This window comes from Bubalus bubalis, chromosome 18, assembly GCF_019923935.1.
Source record: "Bubalus bubalis isolate 160015118507 breed Murrah chromosome 18, NDDB_SH_1, whole genome shotgun sequence".
Lineage (NCBI taxonomy): Eukaryota > Metazoa > Chordata > Mammalia > Artiodactyla > Bovidae > Bubalus > Bubalus bubalis.
In genome coordinates, this window is record NC_059174.1 from 53,516,004 (window position 1) to 53,539,755 (window position 23,752).

At 52.3% G+C, this 23,752-nt stretch overlaps 1 protein-coding gene across 1 annotated transcript in view; it reads left to right on the top strand.

The window, feature by feature from the left end:
- Nucleotides 1-23,752, top strand: part of ARHGAP35 (Rho GTPase activating protein 35) — a 116,679-nt gene that overhangs the window by 87,368 nt on the left and 5,559 nt on the right. The window contains exons 4-6 of the mRNA XM_025269375.2: nucleotides 15,437-15,514; nucleotides 17,006-17,137; nucleotides 23,646-23,751. Coding sequence (XP_025125160.1) covers nucleotides 15,437-15,514; nucleotides 17,006-17,137; nucleotides 23,646-23,751 — 316 coding nt within the window. The remainder of the gene's footprint in view (nucleotides 1-15,436; nucleotides 15,515-17,005; nucleotides 17,138-23,645; nucleotide 23,752) is intronic.

Here is a 23,752-nt window from a genome sequence, read left to right on the forward strand (position 1 = left end):
AGTAATAACAGCAGCAGTAATAACCATAATAACGTGGAGACACAGCTTTATTCATTATAGGCAAAGAGAGTGGTAACAGCCCAAATGCCCAGCAGGTGAGTGGGTAAACAAACTATGGTCTGTCCGTACAGTAGAATGTTATTCCACCATAAAAAAGACTGATGTACCTATGCGTATTACAACAGGGATGACCTTTGAAAACAGTATACTTGCGTGAAAGAAGCCAGTCACGAAATACCAAATATTTTAGGATCCAATTTATATGAAATGTCCAGGGTAGACAGATGTACAGAGACAGAAAGTAGATTAGTGGTTGCCAGGGGCTTACAGGTGGGAGAATCTGAAGTTTCTTTTGGGGTTGATGAAAATGTTCTAAAAATGATTGTGGATAATGGTTACACAGTTCTGTAAAATTTACAAACAATCATTGAATTGTATACTTTCAGTGGGCGGCATGTGGTGTGTGAATTATAATTCAGTAAAGCTTGTTGTAGGAACTCCCTGGCGGCCCAGTGCTCAGTGCTCAGTGCTTTCACTGCCGTGACCAGGTCCCTGGCCAGGAAATTTAAGATCCTGCAAGCCATGTGGCATGTCCCCCCCTACCCCCGCCCAAAAAAAGCTGTTATAATAATAATGCTGATTGTAATAAATGGAGGCTGGGTGGATAGATGTTTTATCCCAGGTGATTTGGTGCTTAAAATTTTTCAGTCCCCTGCAGTCTGTCTGAACTCAGAGGTTCTTAGAGAAGAGACCTGCTCTGACAAAGACTCCCATTCCCTGGTGATGTCTCTTCTCCCTGATGCTCTCTGGGAGGTGGTGTCCAACCACCTGGAGCAAGGGCGGAGACAGCCTCGGAGGCTCCATGACTAAGTGAACATTTACATCCAGGCTAATCTGAGCAGCAACAGGCAGATGGTTAGGGAAGACTCCCTTCAAGGGTGTAAAGAAAGACAGGACAGAGAGCTTGACCATCCTGTCCTAACTAACAGCTGAATGAATTGTCTGTGGGGTGTTGTCAGCCTCAAAAAAAGCAATCCATTTGCTCTCCTTGCCCTCTGAAAAAGATGTGCTCACGCCATTGTTAGATCTCTTTGCTACACGTCCTCTTGGGTTGGGTTGGGTTAGGCTTCTGAGGTTACCTCCATTGTCAGGAGTCCTCCCCTGAATGCCCACCCTCGCAGCTGCCCCAGGGAGGGCGGTGTGGCTGCTGGCAGAGCAGTCGGTCTCTGCCGCCGGCGCGCAGCCTGCTGTCACGACTCTGCGTCGTGCTTGTCACCGTCTTTCCTGCAACGCTGAGATCAGAGGGTGGGGAAGTAGACCTGTTAGGACTTAAAGGGTGAGCAGCACTGAAGTGATCAAGACCAGCTCACGTCGTTTTCACAGCTCTCCACCGAGGACCTCAAGAGCAGAGACTGTCTCTTCTTTGCCATCACCTGGCATAGCACCTGATGTACTGTGGCACCTGGTGTCTATTGAAGGAATAAGTGACATCTTTTGTCCTGTGATAGATTAGATTAGGGGAGATAACGAAATAATCAATAGATACAAGATGAATTCTTGAGGCTTGATCCTTAAAGATTTCTCACTGGTGAGTGTGTCTACACTTCTGCTTTTTGCACTGCTCTTTTTCTTTGCCCAGGTGAAACAAAACGCATAAGGTTTTGCTGCTGCCACAGGAGCCATCTTTGGAGTTTGCTTAAGCATTTGTTGTCTGAGAGACAGTTGGAGCAGGGAGCTTGGGGGAGAGCAGATTCTCAAACCCCTGGAATCTATGACCTGAACGACTGTGCAGGTTTATTTTTACTTAGAGGTACATAACCTGGAGACTATGGGTAGGCTTCTTGGAGGTCTGTGAACCCCTGAAATTCAGTGTAGAGATTGTACGTGTGTGTGTGCATGTGCAGTGGGGCTGGGCCATAAGCTACAGTCTTCATCAAGTGATCAAAGTGAGAGGCGTCTCCTCCTCCCAAAAGGTTAAAGGCTGTGCAGCCCAGTGGAATACCTCCGTAGCAGCCATAGTATATTCAGTTCAGTTCAGTTGCTCAGTCGTGTCCCACTCTTTGCCACCCTTTTGACTGCAGCGCACCAGGCCTCTCTGTCCATCACCAACTCCCAGCGCTTGCTCGAACTCACGTCCATTGAGTCGGTGTTGTCATCCAACCGTATCATCCTCTGTCTTCCCCTTCTCCCACCTTCAATCTTTCCCTGCATCAGGGTCTTTTCAAATGAGTCAGTTGTTCGCATCAGGTGGCCAAAGGATTGGAGTTTCAGCTTTAGCATCAGTCCTTCCAATGAATATTCAGGACTGATTTCCTTTAGGATGGACTGGTTGGATCTCCTCGGAGTCCAAGGGACTCTCAAGAGTCTTCTCCAACACCACTGTTCAAAAGCACCAATTCTTCTGCACTCAGCTTTCTCTGTAGTCCAACTCTCACATCCATACATGACCACTAGAACAACCATAGCCTTGACTAGACGGACCTTTGTTGGCAAAGTAATGTCACTGCTTTTTAATATGCTGTCTAGGTTGGTCATAACTTTTCTTCCAAGGAGTAAGCATCTTTTAATTTCATGGCTGCAGTCACCATCTGCAGTGATTTTGGAGCCCAAAAAAATAGTCAGCCACTGTTTCCCCATCTATTTCCCATGAAGTGATGGGACCAGATGTCATGATCTTTGTTTTCTGCATGTTGAGTTTTAAGCCAACTTTCTCACTGTCCTCTTTCACTTTCATCAAGAGGCTCTTTAGTTCTTCTTCACTCTCTGCCATAAGGGTGGTGTCATCTGCATATCTGAGGTTATTGATATTTCTCCTGGCAGTCTTGATTCCAGCTTGTGCTTCATCCAGTCCAGCATTTCTCATGATGTACTCTGCATATAAGTTAAACAGCAGGGTGACAGTATACAGCCTCGACATCCTCTTTTCATGATTTGGAACCAGTCTGTTGTTCCATGTCCAGTTCTAACTGTTGCTTCTTGACCTGCATACAGATTTCTCAAGAGGCAGGTTAGGTGGTCTGGTATTCCCATCTGTTTAAGAATTTTCCACAGTTTGTTGTGATCCACACAGTCAAAGGCTTTGGCGTAGTCAATAAAGCAGAAGTAGATGCTTTTCTGGAACACTCTTGCTTTTTTGATGATCCAACGGATGTTGGCAATTTGATCTTTGGTTCCTCTGCCTTTTCTAAACCCAGCTTGAACATCTGGAAGTTCACAGTTCATGTACTGTTGAAGCCTGGCTTGGAGAATTTTAAGCATCACTTTGCTAGTGTGTGAGATGAGTGCAGTTGTGAGGTAGCTTGAGCATTCTTTGGCATTGCTTTTCCTTGGGATTGGAGTGAACACTTACCTTTTCCAGTCCTGTGGCCACTGCTGAGTTTTCCAAGTTTGCTGGCATATTGATTGCAGCACTTTCACAGCATCATCTTTTAGAATTTGAAATGGCTCAGTTGGAATTCCATCACCTCAACTAGTTTGTTCGTAGTGATGCTTCCTGAGGCCCACTTGACCTCACATTCCAGGATGTCTGGCTCTAGGTGAGTGATCACGTTTTCAGCGTTTCACCTCCATATTATGGATTGAAAGTAGACAACCCTCCTGGGTACTAGAGTTTAATAACTCCCCCAGATTTGCCTGTCCCCTCAGGAAGATGGCGTAGCACTCATCTGTCCCCCCTGTGCCCGCTAGGCCCAGACGCCTGTGTCAGGGAGCATTTGCCTGGGTGGAGCACAGTCCCTCAGAAGACACCACCTGGGCTTCCCTGGAGCTGCCTCCAAAACCCCACCAAACAGTAAACAGAAAATGGCTGCTAAGTGTTTGAGATAAGTACTGGGCATATATTTTCAGCTTTATAGCTAACTCAGAGCAGCTTACAGTGCTGCCCTGACAGGAGACAGCAGGACAAAAGGCCAAACTCTTACTGGAGCTGATTTCCTACAGCTGTTGGGGAACTCCCAGGTTGCTTAATCTAATTGGGAAATGGTCTTTATTTAGCCCTGGCCTTTGGCACAGAGCCGTGCACAGAGAGGGGCCAAAGCGGCACCTGTGGGCCCGGGGCAGGTGCGGCCCTGAGCGCCTTCCTTCACTCCCAGAGTCTCCGTTTCCGCGGCGGTGAGATGAAGATGCAGATTGCTTCCTTGCAGAGTTGTTGTGCGTGGGCATGCCACCCCCCAGCACCTCGGTGTGTTCACCAGCCTGGAAGCTCTCCAAACCCTGCTTAGGGTTTATGTAGAGGTTCCGTTACATAGGCATGATTGATTCCTTATTGACCTTTGGTGATTGAGTTCAATCTCCAGCCCCTGTACCCTGCTGGAGGTGGGAGGTGGGGCTGAAAGTTCTAACTCTTATAATCAAGGTTTGGTCTTTCTGGTGACTAGCCCCCATCCTGAAGCCATATAGGTTCCCCCCCTCAAAAGTCACCTCATTATGATAAACTCAGGTTTCAGGTAACAAGGGGCTTGTTATGGAGAGCAGAAAACACTCCTGTCAGGAAATTCCAAGGGTTTTAGGAGCTCTTTATCAGGAACCGGGGACAGAGACCAAATAGGTGCTTCTCGTGGGGTTTCTCGGGCTGCACTGGGTCTTTGTTGCTTTTTGCTCCACTTTCTCTGGCTGCGGTGAGCAGGGGCTGCTCTTTGTTGCAATGCTCAGTTGCGGAGCACAGGCTCTAGGCACTCGGGCTTAGTTGCTCCGCAGCATGTGGGATCTTCCAAGACCAGGAATTGAACTGTGTTCTCTGCACTGGCAGACAGATTCTTACCCACTGTACCACCAGGGAAGTTGCATTTCGTTTTATACCACACCGCCGCTGCCCTCGCCTCCCCACAGGGTTCCTGTGTTTAAGACCTTGCCGGTGGGTTTCCTCTGCCCTCTGTGGACGCTGAGGGCTGGCCTGGCCAGTGACCTCAGGCTGGGAAGGAGCAGGAGGAGGAGCCAGCCCCGGGCCAGCGCCTCTTGTCTGGGTGGGGAGCACTCTGCTCTTTGTCTCCCTAGGGCACCTTACTGTCTCAGGTTTTCTCCTGTGACTTAGAGGACAGTGTTCGTCTCACAGAAGAGAGGAAACAGAAACCCTGGAGGCCTCTGGGCAGAGGCCACCCAGAGCCGTCAGTGGAAAGGACCCACGTTCCAGCCCTTCCGTCTGTGCTCGGGCGGGTAAAGCTGTGAGCTTTATAGCATCAGACCAAACAGATTCACATTTTACCAAGTTCCTTCCCACTTGGGAAACAGCTGCCCTAAAAAAGCCTCCATATTTCCCTCCATATTTATCATAGACACTTTCTCCAGCTCTCGTGGAAGAGAATTGGCGGGTCTAGAGCTGTTCAATCTAGTTATTTCCCTGCAGTCAGCCTGGATCTCTGTAATTCTGTCTTGGAGAAAAGGCAGCTAATCTCAGTAGAGAGCCTCCCATCTATCGCTGTAACAGTTTAATAGGTGCAGTTACAGCTTGAACACACCAGCAGGCTTTATGTGAGTAATTGCCATATTTATGCTGCTTTGAATCGATGATAAAGTGCTAAAATATGAGGTATGTGGTTTCATAGGCTGTGATTTTATGGGGGTTCTGTGTTACTTAATCCCTTCCCTCCCCCGATAATTCCGGGTTTGTTAGCTAGCTGCTTTCTCATTATCCAGATAGTTTTAAAACAAAGCTTTCTCCACCTTTTTTGACTATTTCCCATGTGCCCATGTCTCACCACCCTCCTGTTTTCTCCTTGCTTATAAGTTAAACACAAGTCATTTGCATTCCAAAAATGCCTCCTTGCCGTAAAGGCAGGCAGTCAGCTCCACTTTGGGCTCTTCCAGATAAGCAGAGTTCACGTGGCTGTGACTCGGCGGTGCTTGCGGATTTCCTCGGGACCCAGTGCCCTGATCGGAACAGCATGCCCTGGCAAGCTGCCTGGGGAGCCAAGCAGCCAAAGAGAAGCAAAGCCTGTTTCACAGAGTAGTCCTGCCCTTCCATCCAAGACAGAATTGATCTGGGTGGAAGCCCAGCTCCCCAAGACAGTTCCAGCAGGCCTGCCTTGCCTGGCTGTTCCCACCAGCCTTTCCCTCCATTCAGCGCTGCGCCTCGGTGGACAGGCCCCTCTGCCCTGCACCAAGAGGCGACGGGACGAGTCGAGGCCTTGTGTGCCAGCAGGTCGTGCCGAGGGCGGCCCTGGGAGCAGCACCTGCTCTCTCGCTCCCCCTTCTCCCTCTAGTGGTGCGCGTGTGTGCGTGGCGGGGGGCGGGGGGTTCTGTCTAGCTTCCAGGAAGAGGTGCAGCCCTCTTGTGGGCGTCCCAGCCAAAGCCATGCTACTGACCTGATCTGTAAAAGTGAGCGGCCAGATGGGGAGACCACACCCAGAACAGCCGACGGCTTACACTGGAGAGCGCGGGAATCACTCAGCCCCTCAGCTTCTCTAGGCAGTGGTAGAGGCAGGAGGGCCCGTCCACAAAGGCAGGCAGGAGCTGGGCGCCCTGGTTTATGACGCACCTTCTCCGTGCTGGCCAGGCCTCAGACTTTCTCTTTCCTGTATTCCATGAGCAATGAGGGCCTGCCAGGATGCCTTGAAGCTTGAGTCTGGTCGAGAACAAACAACTTCAGTCCACTTCCTCCCTCTGTTCAGCCAGAGAAACTGAGCTTTTATTATCAGGCATGTATCCCTCCTTCCCTCCTTTCTTTGGATAGTTACCGAATGCCTTCTCCAGGCACGAGTTCCTGTGCCGAGTCCAGGTACATAGAAGGGTAACTGAAAAACATGCCCCTTCTCCCCTCAGGGGGCTGACTTTCAGCACTGTGTACATTGTATGTACACAGCTGTCCAGTGACTTTCAGGTTGTACCCAGTGCTGCATAGAGAAAGTATTCGGGTAGTGGGTGCAGTGGTTAGACCCGGGCTCTGAGCCCACACGGCCACCGTGAGGGTTGCGGAGATCATGCGTGTGAAATGCTGATCACTGGGCCTGGCCTAGTATGTGTGTTGCATAAATATAAGCAGTTTTATTCTCCTAACTGATTTAATCTGGGGGTCAGGGGAGGCCTCTGAGGGAACAGGGTTTAGCCAGTCAAAAAAGTGGAGGCAGAAGTGAGGAAGTCTCCAAGGCAGTTGGTGGGGATCACACTAGGAGGCCTTGAAAGGCCAGCATGATTGGAGTTGGGGGGGGCAGCAGAGTCAGGTGTGGTGCGGGCCCCCCAGGCCGCGTGTGGACAGCCTTGTATTGTATCCTGGACACAGAGTGCAGGGATTGTAGGAGGGCGGCGGCCGCGATCAGATTTTCTGCCAGTGTTATAGGCTTCTAACCTAAGGAGGGCCGCTGGGCTGTGATGGGTGCCATCTTTGAACCTTTCATGACTTGGTGAGAATCAGGAACCCGAAAGAAGTTCACCTGTGCCCTCGTTGGTGCTTGCGAGGAGTCTGCCGGGGCCCTGCTGTGGCGTGGACGCTGGCACTGTTTGCAGGGAGCGGGTGGTGGTGGCGGTGTGTTGTGTGTGCCTGTATGTTAGTGCAACTGTTTCTTTGCTGGTAGCTCGGTGTTCAGTCGGTGAGGACCCCCACCTCACCCTCAGCCCAGCTCTGCACTGTGGTGGCACTAGCTCGCCTCCGAGTCACACGCCGTCCCGCGCGCCACTGGGCTTGAGTGTGCTGGCGGAGCCACACTTGCAGCCTGAAGGAGGCTCACGTTCTTAGTTGGGGCTCCCAGCTGCTCCTGGCTTCGAATATCGGCAGCTGCCTTGCAGAGTCTACTCTGCTCCCCTCAATTTTAGGTCACATTCCTCTCCCCCTCCATCCTAGGCTGCCCAGAACCAGCAGTATCCACTCTGGGCTGGCCTAAGGCTGACCCCGTCACGGTAGTTTTCTGAAACACATCTATTGGGGTGTGCATCTTCTTGAAACTCAGGGGCCGAGCCCCTTGGCGGGCTCAGAGCAGGGCCCAGAAGCCCTCCCTCACAGTGACTGGCAGTAAGTGCCCGGCAGCTTACAAAGGATCAGCCAGATGCTAGAGCCATATGATGCCCCAGACCTGGTGTGATATTTTCATCTTTTCCCCTCCAGGTCTCTTCTCTCCCTTCTTCCTCAGCCTCGAGATTAATGACACGGCTGTGTGTACATACGACGGCGTTGGAAATTGATAACGCCACAGTGCCCGGTTGTGGGGCTGACACCCGGTCAGGCTGTCATAACAGAGTGCTAGTGGCATTCTGTTGGGGAAAAAGGAGGGGTGGCGTTGCCAGAAACAGATCTTGATTGACGAGGGAATTACCCAGGGAAGGCAGCTAACAAAGGGGCACTGGAGGGGCCAGAGTGACGTTAGTGTTCAAGGAATAGAAGAGCCAGAGAATCATTCCAGGCACATCCAAGACAGGAAGGCAGCAGGGGACCTCGTGGGGCTGCTCTGCTGTGATCAATAGTAGAACTTCATCGTAGGAAGAAAGCGCGGACACTGCTATCGGGCAGAGAGGAGGCAGCGCTTCTTCTCTGGCTCTCCCTGCTTCTCCAGCTGACAGATGAGAGCACTGAGTGGGTGTGAGTGAGGAGACGAATGAGCGGGAGTAAACAAGGGAGGAACAGAAAAACCTTCTAGCCCTTACAGGATAAAGCCAACATGTGGTATTTAAAGGATAAGGGACTAGGGAGTTAACATGGGAGGGAGGAGCCCAGGATTTAAATGCACAGTCAGCCAAGACGGAGTGAGCCAGCGCGGAGCTGACGCCCTCCACACACCCAGCTCTCTGGCCTTGGACTTGGCCTCTCTGAGCTGCTCTCTGCTCTCTGTAAAATGGGGATAAAAATAATACTATTTACCTCAAAGAATTACTGGGTGGATTCACCGTGATGATTCTAGTGAAGAGCTGAAGAAAGTGCCTGGCACATAGTAAGCCCTCAGCAAAAATATTGTTTTATTATCATCATCATTATTTCAGCATGCCAGCCATTTGTATTACTTGCTCTTCATACGTGTACTGAGTATGCACAACATCTCAGTTCAGTTCAGTTCAGTCGCTCATTCGTGTCCGACTCTTCATGACCCCATGAATCGCAGCACGCCAGGCCTCCCTGTCCATCACCAACTCCCAGAGTTCACCCAAACTCAGGTCCATCGAGTCTGTGATGCCATCCAGCCATCTCATCCTCTGTCATCCCCTTCTCCTCCTGCCCCCAATCCCTCTCAGCATCAGGGTCTTTTCCAATGAGTCAACTCTTCTCATGAGGTGGCCAAAGGACTGGCGTTTCAGCTTTAGCATCAGTCCTTCCAAAGAACACCCAGGACTGATATCCTTCAGAATGGACTGGTTGGATCTCCTTGCAGTCCAAGGGACTCTCGAGTCTTCTCCAACACCACAATTCAAAAGCATCAATTCTTCGGCGCTCAGCCTTCTTCACAGTCCAACTCGCACATCCATACATGACCACTGGAAAAACCATAGCCTTGACTAGACAGACCTTTGTTGACAAAGTAATGTCTCTGCTTTTCAATATGCTATCTAGGTTGGTCATAACTTTCCTTCCAAGGAATAAGCGTCTTTTACTTTCATGACTGCAATCACCATATGCAGTGATTTTGGAGCCCAGAAAAATAAAATGTGACACTGTTTCCACTGGTTCCCCATCTATTTGCCGTGAAGCATAGTCATTTGTAAACAGCCCCATTTTTGATGAGGAACCCGAGGCTTAGAGAGGTCGAATGGTTTTTCCCAGTCACCCAGCAGCTATGAGAGAGCCAGGATCAAAACTGAGATCATATGCATAGAGACTGTTACATAGAATGAAGTAAACCAGGAAGACAAAAACAAATGTCATGTATTAATGCATATATTGAATCTAGAAAAATGGTACGGATGAACCTATTTGCACAGTAGAAACAGAGACACAGATGTAAAGAACAAATGTATGGATACCAAGGGGGAGGAGCGACTGAGATGAACTGGGAGATGGGGACTGACATGCATACAACTACTGTGTATAAAACAGATGATTAATAAAAAATACTAGACATTGAAACTTCAACTAAAAATCTTAATTTCTCTACTAAAAAACAATTGTAATATATAGTGAAACTACGTGTAACTTTGTGCTATTAAAAAAATTCTGTTTAAATATTTAAACGAAAAATATTTGAAGTAAAAAAGAAGTCAATGCGTGTTTTTATTATTTGTCTGCCAGCTGGGTCCTTAGAGCAGGCCATGCCTACAGACAGGTGCTGCTGTTGCAGCTTGTTAAAACGTAAAGGGAAAAAAAAAGCAAGCATTATACAGTGGGCTTTAAATAAGTTATCTTATTTATTCCTTGCAGTAGTCTCCGAAGGTGAGGTTAATTTGTCATAGAGGAGCAGGAGTTAAGAGTCGGCATCTGGGATCTCCCCGATGGCACAACTCAGGTGTCCGCCACTTGCCAGCTTGCTTTTCCACTTAGGTCGTTAGGACCATAGCTCCTCCCTTAGCCCTGTGCCAAGACTTCATTACACTTACCTGTATGGTTCAGAGAAGGTGATGGAAGCATAGTCACCCAGGGTCTCACCGCTAGTAAGTGGCTTCCAACCTAGATGCTCAGCCTCACTGCAGCCCTTTCACCCTCCATCGTGGTGGGGGTGCTGCAGCGGGAGCCTCAAAAGGAGATAGGCTGTGTAGAGATGCTGTTGGCATTTGACCCAGAGTGGGGGCTTCTTACTCTTGTTAGAGAGGTCAGCCCTCTTCAAGACAATTTGGACTTGATGCTCAAGGAGGGTTCCTTTCTCTCCCTGAGTTCTCAGCAGCCCTCTGGCCTTGAAATGTAGCCTGCCAGAGGCTTACCTCTTGGACACGTGGAAGAAAAGGAGAATGGTCTATTAGCCGCATTTCCTTAAAAGTCGACTTGTCCTCTAGTAGTTAAAGCCTGTCTGCTGTGGGGTATTTTAGAGCATTGGCAACACCGATTAATTTTTTTTTTTTTAAGGACTAAAGTGCTGAGTTTTATATCTAAATATAGAAAGTGAAAAATAAACAACTCAGAGTTTGTCTTGGAGGAAGTATTGATTTGTTGCTAGAAAGGAAACTCAGGAGGAACTGAGTCCTGGGGTGTGTGAGCAGGGCTGAAAGCCTGGCCCGGGCGGAGTATGGCAAGACTGAGGCCCAGAGCGCCGGTGCTGAGCAGAAGTACTTGGGATCCAGGAATGAAGAGTTGTTTGCCCATTTCAGAAAATGGGACACATACCAGAGCAGACGGTGGAATCTCCCTGCCATCTCCAAGCTCTTGCAAGTCCCTTGTCCACTTTCCTGGTGCCCCTAGTGTGCCACGTGCCACAGGCACCTCAGCCACTGGGACGGGGAGGTCAGGAGTGGAAGAGGCCAGTTTTTAGCCCGTGGGGAACACCTCGTGGCTGCCATTGGTGGGTCCTCTGGAAGGTTGTGTGGCATCACCGACTCGGACATGAGTTTGTGTAGGATCCAGGAGTTGGTGATGGACAGGGAAGCCTGGTGTGCAGCAGTCCACGGGGTCACAAAGAGTCGGACACGACTGAGTGACTGAACTGAACTAGCCTTTTGTCAGTGAAATACTTTTGAGGAGGACCACGGCTTGCAGCTCTGTAAAGGAGCTCATCTGCCAGATTGGGTGCTCAGTAAATATTGAAAGAAAAAAATAAGGCCTCTTTGCTTTTTTTTTCTTTACTTTTTTAATACTCTTTTGAAAAATCACACGTGGCCATGGTTTAAATAATGTGTAAAAACCTTGCTTACGAATAAAAGGCGCTAATTTTAATACTTTTTGGAAATGCTTCATTCCTAAAGTCTCTGGTATTTATTTTTCCTTGTGTATCCCCCCCCAACCAAATATTCTTGAATCATAGATTTTTTTTAAGAGTCGGGGGGACTTGGAGACCTGTCCCATCTTCTAGAGTGACAGGGGTCCTTAGAGCACGATTCCCTGACCAGCAGCAGCAGCAGCATCACCTGGGAACATGTCAGCAGTGCAGATTCTTGGGTCCTGCCCGCAACCAACAGAATCCAAAACCCTAGAGGTACAGCAGCCTTGTAATCTAGGTTATAACGAGCCCTGATTCTGCTGCATGCTCAAGTTTGAAAGTGCGTGATTTAAAACACCGCAGTAAAAGAACTCAGGCTCCAGAAGCAGGTGGGCTTCAGATTGCAATTCACTAGCTCTCTAACCTTGCGAGTATGACTTTACCTCTTAGCCTCTGCATTGCCATCTGTAAAATGAGATTAGTAATAGTCTCTCTGAAGGGGATGTTGTGAGAACCCATGTAGAAGTGCACGGTAAGGACTCGGCATTATGTGCCTCACATATAGTAAGCACGAGTAAATGGTCGGTCATTATTGACTGTCTTCTTAGACCAGGTATTAATCTTTCTAAAAAAAAGGCAGCATCCCAAACAGATGGCTGTCCAATGAGGGAGTTCAAAAGCTCTGGCCCTTCATAGTGAATGGCAGCTGTAGCTAAGATTATGTGTTGAGAGACTGTTTGCCTTCCTGTCATTCCCATTCTAGTCATAGCTCTGTTCTTCAGAGTCATTAGAGCAAGACTGTTCTTCATAGAAATTGTTAGATTTTTGAAGACAGCAACCTCGGTGGTTCCGAACTTTCTCTTGTTTTAATCATACAAGATTAAAAGATTCCCCAAGAAACCAGTGGAGCTCAGTTAAAAAAGAAGAAGGAAGCAGGGCGTGTTCCCAAGACACTGGGTCTTTGGAGATGCCTGGTATGTAGAGATGCCTCATAGCTTATGGCTGAAGCTTTCTGAGTTGGACCTCTGGCCACGGACCAGACCTGTGGCAAGGAGGCACTGCTCTCTGCCAGCAGGCGTGAGCCGGAGCCAGCCCCGGAGCGTCTCTGAGTGGGTCTCTGGGTCCCGGGTGCACCCTGCTCGGGATCCAGCATCTCTGTGGGGGTCTGCTCCAGGCCCTAGCCCTCCTCCTGCTCTGGCCTTGGGTCCCCGGTGAGCTGCCTCACTCTACCCAGCCTCCAGGCACTGACCCGTGTCGCTTGCCCTGTTTCACTGGCAGTTGGCCATCTGCTCTAAGGTTTCTGTTTTTATTTTATTGATGTCTAATGAATAGGTGCGAACAATTGTTCTGGCCAAGCAAATGATACCTTTCCTCAATTATGCCATGTGGTTGTATAGGTCAGTGGCAGAATTGCTGTTTTAAAGGGGGTTTCGTAACAGAAGCACACGTCCAGATGACGGGAGATACTAAGGTGGTGACTAGCTGGTGCTGAGGAGCTGGCCTCGTGCTTCGGGTGCTCCCATCTTTCTGATCACCCATCCAGTGGCCTTGCAGCGGGCCTGCCCCTCGGATGGTCTCCAGTGGCTAATTTGCAGTGTGTTTCCAGCCCTGTGATACCAGGCAGCTGGCCATTAGGAGACAGCGCCGAGGATTCCTGTGCGCAGGTTGCCAGAGATTGCAAGTGGACTGAGGCTGTCAGGATCTTATCTCTGCCGTTCAGAGAGCCCCTCTCCACGCTGGGGCGCAGGCACTGTGGACATGTCCATCAGGACTTTTGAGGCTCCCGCGTTTGTACCGTTGTTTTCTTTGTATTCGAGAGGGGCTGATATTCAGATAAAGGGAAAAGTATAGTGATTTCTTGTCAACCTGGAGGGTGAAGATTTGAATCTGTTGACACATACCCAGGGCTTCTCAAAATGTGGATGATTTCATGTTGAAGCATGTGACATGTATTACCTGAGATGTGCAATAGGTAGTAAGTTTAAGTATCTGAGAATAGTGTAGAAAAGTCCCCGAGGAAAGAGAATTACTGTAGAATTACTAACTGTGGATGCTGAGCAGGGGCCATGCTGACCTCTGACCTCTGACTTCTGGAGGGCATGGACCATCTCAAAAGCTGCCCAGAATACTGAGGGCCTGTGGGCTTCACGGAGATGTGGTGTTTCTCCAGGGGTGGGGGCAGAGGGGGCTGTGGTCTGGACACCAGCCTGATGGGGTTTAAACGGCAAGCCCCTTCTGAAAAGTGTGGGGCCCCTGGACTGAGACCATACTGCCACCTCTTACCAGCTGTGCAGTTTAGGGCCAGGACTTCCCCTTTCCGAACCCCACTTCCCTCACCTGTGTTCTCTCTTCATCCAGTAGCTCCCACGATAAAGGGTTGAGGATTCGATGGCACCATCATTACATGGGTGGTGGGTGCAGGGAGCATGTAGCCCAGTGCACAGCACGGCAACCACACCGGAAATGTTAACTCTCAGAGAGGGGCGTGCAGTGATGCGGCTGCTTGGTAGCAAGTCGTTGCACGGTAGGGTGTCCTTGAGGCTGGTCCGTTAATGCCCTTGTCTCTGGGGTGAAAGGGCCCATGTGCAGTTAACAGCTTTTAGGCCAAGGAATGATGACTTTTGTTTCGATGATCTTCAGAGTTCACCTGCCACCAATCTAGGGCCCCAGAAACTGACTGACTGCTTTCATCTTGCCCAGCGGGTGCCTCTCCAGCAGCATCAGTCACAGCGATAACTGACTTCGAGGCCTGGTCTGCTCTGTACTGCCCGCTGGCGTGCCGCCCTGGCTCTAGGATGCTTCCACAGTGCCCCGCCAGCTCGTCAGGGTCGCTCAAAGCCATGAGCTCCAGAAAGGACCCCAGCCTGGTTTGACCATTGTCCTTTAGACCACGGTCTCAGGGGTGCAGAGTGGACTTTCCTCCCTGGAGAGAGGGAGAGCCGGGTTGACCGACAGCGCCTGGAGTCCGCTGCAAGCTGCACAGCGCTTCCTATGCAGAGGGTGGAGGGGGCCGCTCTCCCTTGGAGCTTTATCTCCTCCTACATTGTTGTTTAGTTGAATTTTACTGATCCTTTTTTTTTTCTCTTACCTAACACTGTGCACCAAGTAAGTTCCAGAAGGAACAGAAAAACCCACTCTAACCATAAAAACAAATGAAGACATCATAAAGAAGCAGATTGGTCTTGAAAACCTAACATTTTTGAATTGTGTACATCAAAGAAAATTCAATACACAAAATTAGAAGACAGATAATGAAAGGGAAACAATGTAAAGCTATATAACATTAACATAGTTCCTTAATATTAAGTACAAAATGAGGAGAACCACTCCGTTTGAAAGTGAACAAAAACATGAATAGAAAATTCACAAAGTAAGAAAATTATGTTATAAAAGAATATTTAATGGTTAGGTTCACAATATAGTTTGTAAGTGCAAAGGGTGGGTTAAAACATAGTATTATCTCCGTTTTATTAAAATTCCAAGGTATATATCAAAATGTGGGCAGATGTTACCTTTGTCTGATGTGTTTCTGTATTATTTTAGTTTTTACAAAAAAACAAGTATTTGTAAACTTGAAAGTGAGAAAGAAAAAGGGCAGGAGTGGGCTGAGGCACCGAGGCAAGACGAGGGCCCTCGCGCCAGGGGGGCCTCATGGACCCCTGCTTCTCCCCTCGAGCCCATCCCCCTCCTGCTCTGCTCTCCACTTGGTGCTCCTAAGGCTGCTGCCTGTCTCTCCCCAGGGCTGAGCACTGAAGGTATCTACCGGGTCAGCGGGAACAAGTCAGAGATGGAGAGTCTGCAGAGACAGTTTGATCAAGGTAAGGCCACAGCCATTCAAGGCAGATGCCACTGCCGGTGGAGCCCCCTGGGGTGCTCCTGCCACACAGCCCCAAAGCCAAGGGTTCTGGCTAGGTGGCTGAGGAAGAGAGAGTGTTTGGCCCCCGTCAGCAAACAGAAGCATCCACCCCGCAAACCTGCTTCAGCCAGGCTGCTGCCCTCGCCACCGTCCACAGGCACTGTCGCAGCCCCGGCACGGGCCTCATGCGCCGAGACCAGGCCTCGCTTCCCTCGGGCTGGGCCGTGCAGAGGTCATGGCGGCACATGACTCAAGTTTGGGTTGAGATGACAGTCCTGTGTTGGCAGGGCCTCTCAACCATAACTGCGCTCCTCTCAGAGTCCTGCAGGAGAGAAAAAAGCAAGGGGGAGCATCTTGTGACGTGCTGAGCCTTGGGCCCGGGGCTCCCCAAGCTGAACGCTCTGTCTGCTAAGCTAGGTCAGATCTGAGAGGCCGAGGGCCACATGGCCACATCTTTCCACCCTAACGCAGTTCAGTTAGGGCTACACACACTGGGATGAGAGGTCACACCCACCAGTGTCAGACGCAAAGGAGCCAAAGAGTAAAACTTGACAGATGCCACTGGCCAAAAAGGAAGGTAAGCAGAAGATCAAAGTGGGGTCCGACTTAGCATGTGACTGGGCCTCAGGAGATCCAGCCCAGCGGCCTGTGCAAACCTGCAGGCCCAAGCCACTACCCAGTGCGTGGTGGGAGCAGACACCACCCCCACCCCCAGCACCCAGCTCCACAGTCTCCACTAGCTGGCAGCAGGAAGGGAAACGTGTGAGTCTCGAAGGATCGGAAGCACAAGGTCAGGATGAGGGCAGACCCACACTAGGTTAGACACTTGTGTATATGCCAGGATCTGCAGCCCAGGGTATACTCCCAAGCGGAAACAGTTGAGATCTATTGGTAGATGATTTGTTACAAATCAGAAATGTAGTTAAGTATGGAAAGAAAAATTAGAGACAGGAGTTGGTGGTATCATAAACTGGACAGGACCAGCAGGAGGAAAGTGAGTCTGGTTGCCTGACCACCACAAGGAGCAGAGTGGAGACAGCAGTCAGGGTTGCTGGTACCATTTCTGTAACCTTCCAGGAAAAGTGACATGGCCTCCTCCCGTCTCCCCGAGTGGGGGGTGTGGGGAAAGGCAGCAGCATGTCCAGGGCAGATGAGGGGGCTTCGGCCGCAGAATGGAGGCGCAGCTCCTCTGCTCAGAGGCTGATCTGGGCAGGTTGGGTGTCAGCGTGTCTGTGAGTCTCAGAACTTTTTTTTTTTTTTTTTTTTTAGCAGTACCAGGGGTGCCACCTTCTGTCCAGTCTGTGATGCCCCTGAGTCCCTGCCCAGGCTCCAGGCCAGCCCCCGGCAGCACCCCTGGTTCTCCAGGTTTCTCTTGCTTGTTCCCAGTGCCAAGTGTTCCTTGCTTTGGCACAGCCTCGATTGGCCTGGCCTCACTCTCCCAACTTCCTTTCAGATCACAACCTGGATTTGGCAGAGAAGGACTTCACGGTGAACACCGTGGCGGGGGCCATGAAGAGCTTTTTCTCAGAACTGCCTGACCCCCTGGTCCCGTACAACATGCAGATCGACCTGGTGGAGGCCCACAGTGAGTACCAGCAGCCCGCCTGGCTCGTGGGCCCCTGGCGGCGCCCCAGGCTGACTCTGTTGGGCAAATGGCAGGGGCAGGGGGTGGCGGTGCAGCAACACGAGAACGGGTCCTGCCCTCAGGGAGCTGACGCTCCTGCTCTTGGAACTGAGACTGAAGGACATAGGAAAGAGAACTAGCAAGATGACACCCGAGGGGCTCACAAATTAGACCCCGGCCTTGTCGACCAGAGGTGCTTCGTTCTGTCAGGAAAATTGCAGGCTGCCCCTAAGCGCCATGGTTGAGAGCCTGGTTTTTATGCCAGACTTAGGGCAGAGCCTCGCTCCTTTGCCTGTTTGCAGTGGACCTTCCTGGCTCTGAGTGTCCTAGGTTGCCATCCCTGCCTGCATGTATGAAGCGAGACTCGGAGAGGCCTGGAGGCACGGCTGAGCCACGGACCTGTTCGGTGGAAGGCTGCACTGGCCTCTCCCTCCTGACTCTAGCTCCTCCCAGCTCTCCTGAAAGGAAGTGCACACGTGGTCTGGGCCAGAGAGCCTCTGGAGGGACGGGGACAGCTGCAGTGGACTCTCGGGGCTGCAGAGGAGCGCCTCTGCTTTCAGTGGTCCTGCCCGCTCCAGGGACTCTTCTCTGCCCTGGCCTGCTCCTCTCTGGGGGCCTCTCCCACTGTGGGAACCCTGCCCTTGGGCGTCCTTCCCTGGACTTCATGTGGTGCTGCACGGGGCCTGACCTCTCAGTTTTTCACAGACTGACAATTCTAGACTTTTTAAGCCAGAGGCAGCTGCTGCTGTGCAGCTGCAGGAGGGAACTGTGTCCCTCAGACCCCAGGGCCTTAGTCTTACCCTGCCGATGCCCGACTCCAAAGACGGAGCTCTAAGCACACACGGTCTACTCACAAAGCTGATGGGGTGGACAAAAACTGAGGGGAGGCCACAGATGTGCAGGGCTCCAAGTCATGGTCGTAGACTCTTGGCGGCTTTGGGAAATACAGGTGCTGAAAGAAGCCCAGCCCTGAACGGTGGGAGGGTCCCTGTCAGAATCTGGCTGCTGCAGGGCTGAGGGCCCCAGAGTCTCTGTGCTGTGATCCGCCTTTCCCGTGCTGTTTGTTTCCACAGTCTCGTCGTCGTTTACGCACACCATTCTTAGCTGCTTGAGGTGCTCCACAGCCACCATCTTACCCAGGCCCACAGGGATGGGCAGAAGCCCTGGCAGAACAGTCACGGTGTCCCCTGGCCTGCTCGCCCATCTGCCTACTCAGCACAGGGGCTGGGTCTCCCAGATGAGTTAGGGCGTGGGGACAAGTGCCAGCTTCTGCCCTGGTTTTGCCTTCCAGAGATGGAGGTCCTCCCAGCACTCACTTCTCTAGCAGGCTCCAGGCTGGTTCAGATGTGAGGTGCATGGGAGGCCTCTGTCCAGAGCCAGCTTTCTTTGCCCCTCAGCCAAGCCTCCCTGGACCGCAGGTAGGAAGAGAAGGTGTAGGCTGGCACCCAGCTTGCCGGGCGCCTGGAGGTTGCCAGCAGCGTTTGTCTTGACTTGGCGCCATCTAGAGGCTCGTGGCATCCTAGCACCCTGCAGAAAGAATTCCATTGTTTGTGCGGGAATTGCTGACATGGCATCTTTTTGTTTTTGGAGGGTCGCAGGGGGCAGGAGAGGAAGGTGTCACTGATGGGGAATCAGCTGCCTTCCTCCAGCAGCTTCCGCCGGCATCCACTCTGAGGAAGGGCGCTGCTTGCTGCTCCTGCAGCCTGGAAGAGGGTGGAGATTTTCCGCTTCCTCTTCCCATTGTGTGTTTCCTGTGCCTCACACTAGTCAGCGGGAGCTCGGTTATCTTGAACCTGGTGGAGAGGAGCGTCTCTCACTGACATGGCACCTCACAGCCAGAGTTGAGTGAGCAGTGGGGCTGTGTGTATCAGAGCTTAACACCAACGGGGCAGTGCTAGAGATCGTGGTGAGGGACACGCGGGAACAAAGATTCTCAGCCCCCAGAGTAGCTCGGCTCAGCCTGGCTGGGTATCCATGGCAACATCAACTTGACCAGCTCTTTCCACTTCCTGCCTCAGCGCTGTCGTGTCCGTGTGCGTTCAGGGCTTAGAGATGGTTTCAGATCCTGTCACAGCAAATATCAGGGTCACTATCACATTGTTGTGTGCACTCCAGAATTTCACAGCAGTGTGAATATCACTGGAATTGTGGCTACAAATACGAGACTTTTATAATTATTCACCAGTTATCTTCCTGCCACATACAAGATGCCATGTGGGAGATTGAGAAGTGACTAGCAGCCACAGCCCGCACTGCCAGGGAGTGGCAAGCCGGGTGTGACCTTCTGTGCCAAGACATTTTTCCTGCCTCCCCAGTGCTCATTTAAGTTCTCTGCCAGACGGCGAGAAGCAAGCCAAGTTGGAAGGGCAGAAAGCGCAGAGAGGAGGGAGGAAGGAATTGGGTCATAGTGGAAGAGATGGCCGCTGAGCTTGGCTTCAGAGAGGACCAAGATTTCAGGAGGCAGCGAGAGGGGCCTTGAATTCTCCGTTCTATCTCATCCTCACAGTTCAGCCCAGCCTTCAAGAAACGGTATCATTTATTCCTGCCCCACAGTCTGCTTTTCATCTCACGACCACCCCCACACCCCTGGCTTCTGTCTTCTGTGCTGGCAGAGACCCTCGTGCTGACTCGGTCTCAGGCCAAGAGGCTCTGAGCTTAAGGATCCTTGCCCTCCGAGCCTCATTATCCCGCATAACTTGTGAGTTCTGTGTGCACATTATAGTCTACAGAGACCAGTATTCTTCATCAATTGTCCAAGGGACAAGGGCTCTCTAGCGGTCCAGTGGTTAGGACTCCACGCCTTCTCTGCCAAGGGCCCTGGTGTGATCCCTGCTCAGGGAACTAAGAGTCCACCAAGGGAAATGAAAAAGAGATGCTCAAAATATACGACCCCAGAGGGTTCCGGATGCCGGCGTGCCGTCTCACTCTTTCCAGCTGCAGACGGACAGCTGAGGGCTGGAGATGCATAAACACCGGCCTTGCACGGTCGCTGGACGGGTCAGCCTGGCTGCTCGTCGGGCCGGTGTTCACGTGCAGCCTTGTGGTCGTGCTGACGCCGGGGTCCTGCTTCCGCTTGTCTGTGCAGATAGCGGCTTAAGAGCCTGGGGCACTCTCACCCCCAGTGTGTGCCAGGCCCTGTGTGGGGCAGGGACGGGCAGCAGCAGGCAGACACGTGTGCCCTGCCCTCTTCTGATGGGTCAGAGACCAGTGGACAGGTTATTGGACAGGCAGGGTCAACCTCCAGGAGAAGGGCACCCTGACGCTTCCATTCTGGGCCCAGCAGAGTGAGAGTTCGGCCTGAGTGGTTTGGTGCCACGGGTGCCAGCTTGTGTCACGGAGGGGGTCCCAAGCCGGTGGTTTGCCTTCTTGATGGTGTGGACGTGCCAGGTGGTCAGAATCCATTGGGGGTTTTCCTCGAGGACTGAGCTGAGATTCCAACCAGGAGCCTGGCTGACAGCCAGAGGTGGCAGTGGGGTGGCACGGCCAAGGCGCCAATGGTGTCTGGGATTGGGCCCCCGACACCAGTTCGTGCGACCTTGGACCTACTGTTCTTATTTCTTGGAGCCTGGGTTTGTCTGTACACCTCGAAGGGTGTGGCCCCTGGCTCTGCCCTCCTCCTCCTCCTGAGTTATTGGGGCCTGAGTTCCGCATTGCCTGGTCTCTGTCCAGACTTTGTCTTGATTCAGCTGACCTCAGAACGCCTCTCCTGATGCCGTCTCAGTTGACAGACACCTAATTTCAGAACTACGATGTGTTAGCTGAGGAGGCCTGAGCCCTGCAGAGCCCCTCACCCCTCTCAAAGAGGATTGTTGAGGTTGGCGGGGGCTCCGAGCCTGGGGGCAGGCAGCTGATCAGAGCAGGGGTGCTGAACTTGGAGACAGAACTGGGTGCCCCCCTCCCCCTTGAGCAGGCTTAGGCGGTGTGTGGGGCACACCGGCGCCACCTCCCCTCGGGTGGGGGCTGCCCAGAGAGCACCCGTGGAACATTGCCCCACCGACATTCCAGCCCTCGGGCGACACGCCGCTGGTGCTGTGAAAAGACTGCCAGGTGGAGCCCACAGTGGGTGCCCAGCACTGCTGGGCTTTGCTTGCACGCGGAAAGCAAGTCAGGACAGGTCAGAAGGCTGTCCTCAAGGGGGCCATGTTCCGCGGGGCAGACACAGGGCCCGGCCCTGCTCTGGGAGGCCCCCCTTGCTCCCCTTGCCGTCCTCCCCACCTCCTGCCAGGGTCTCAGTGCTCCCCAGCTCTCAGAGCACCTGCCCCGCGCGGCCAGCGGGGAGAGCAAGACGGTCTGTCTCCCTCCACGCTCCCAGGGTGTGCAGCCTGGGTCCTGCTTAGGCACCTTGCTGAGGCACTGCGCCAGGAGGCGGAGGGAGGCTGGCATGCCTGAGGGTGGTCCTCGAATTTCCATCTGAGCAGGCGCTGTGATATCCACTTCCCCCACCCCTGCAAGGAAGAGAAAGAAGGGGCGGCCGTCCTGTTGCCCAGTGGATAGGAAGGAGAGGGGACATCCTGGGCAGGCAGTGACATTATCAGCCCCGTTTCCTGCTTCCAGCCGGAAGGACGGGTGAGGCCGGGCTCTTACATGAAGGTGCTGCTGCTCAAGTGCTTGATTAAAACAAACACAGCTGTGTGTGTGTCGTGCAAGCACCTAGGAGAGGCCTGTGCCAAGCTCGCATATGGAAGAGGGCACAGTCGGTTTATTAAGTGAGCCTCCGCGCCATCCGCACACTTCTCGTGTTCTCGGGACAGTTGTTCATCCTCCCAGCCCCGCTCCGACCCTGAGCAGTTTACTTCTTTCCTTTTTATTGAAACTTAACAGTGAAGGATTTTGAAACTCAAGGCCAGACAAAAAACGTGTGCCCTTGACGTTGAACCCTTAAAATAAATCTTGGGTTCAGAGAAATGAAGCTGATAATGGCAGCACATAATTAGTTCCTGTGGGCTTTAGGTTACCCACTGTTTTTATCAAGCCACACTCAAGTCTAAACATTTGCCTGTTTCCTGCTCTCAGTGGCTGTCCTGGCCGTCTGTGCAGCCCCTCTCCCACTGGCTCCCTGAGTCCCAGCCTTGCTCCCAGGTGCTGAGTGTGTGTCTGGCTGTGAGCGCTGCATTGCAGGGTGTGGTGTCGCCAAGTGAAGGAGGAGCTGTCCTGAGCCTCTTAGAGACGAGGAGACGGCCACTCAGAGTCATGTCCCCGAGTCTCACAGCTGGCTGGTGTCGCAGACAGGGCCCAGACCGCATGACCCTTCCCCCTGCTGCTCGCGCCACCGCTGATGTTCCGTCTGTCCTTCCTAGTCTAGCTTGAGGCTCCTCATACCCGCTTGCCTAGACAGTGACCCTCTGGGGCATGTCACTTTCTACCGGAGTCCTTAACAGGCTTCCTGAAGAGCAAATGGGTTTGGAGAGTCTGGGAAGCTCCAGGGATGTAGGCAGCCCTGTACACGGTTTATCTGTGGAAGAGGATCCGGAGCGTTCATCCACCCACAGGAGCCTGTGCCCCAAAGCAGTTGGGCGCCACTATATTTGTTAATGAACGCCTTGTCCCCCCACCCACCTGCACCATCTCTTCACGGGGTCCTCCTGTGATCTTCACGAGCCCTGGGGTCCTAGAGATGAGCCTTAGCTCCAACAAGTGGCCACACTCAGATCTTGACCCGGTTGGCCCCAGACCATTCTCGTCTTGCTAGGCCAGGTCCACTCAGGAAGGGGGCGCCAGGACCCCGGGAAGCACGGTGGTCCCCACCCAGACTCTGCAGCCATTTGGGCAGGGTCTGATTCCCAGACCGAAAGGCTGATTGCTGCCACCTCTCTGAGCCTCAGATTCCTTATTCTGGAAGCGAGGTGATAAGAGCCCCAGCCTCCTAGGATCGTGAGGACTTGCTGAAGCAGGCCTGGCTTGAATGAAGCATTTCATTTGGGCCAGCTTTTCCCTGTCTCAGGACACTAGGGGACACGTAGTCTTTTTGATAAACTCTGTAAGAATTCCCCACCGTTGCCACCAGCTCTTCCAAAGGGCAGATGCGCGGAGGGTCCCTGGCTCGAGGGAAAGGACAGAGCCCTGGTCTCGTGACTCCCCCCTTCCCGAGACTGTTGGTGCGGGTAGGCGGCGGCGCCCACCCGTCTGCTCAGGAGGCAGCAGGCGCTCTGCATCAGGATGCCCGTCTCCAGGGGCAACCAGATGAGCAAAGAATGATGCCCTTCATGGAAGAGTCTCTGGATGGTGGGGGCCAGGAAGCTCAGGGCGTACAGTGTCCCCCTTCAGGAGCAGGGGCCTGGGGCGCGGAGGTGGGCTGGCGCTGGCCCCATGCCACTGCCAGGTGTGCCCGCCTGGGGCACGGCTTGTGGGGCGAGGATGGGGTTGGGCTGTCTTCAGAGCAGGCAGCACTGCCCTTCCCCACTGCCCAGGACCAGCAGCTAGTCTGAGCCCCAGGCCCACCAGCCTTGGTCTTGGTTTTCTCTTTCCTCAGAAATCAATGACCGGGAGCAGAAGTTACACGCCCTTAAGGAGGTACTCAAGAAGTTTCCAAAAGAGAACCATGAAGTCTTCAAATACGTCATCTCTCACCTGAACAAG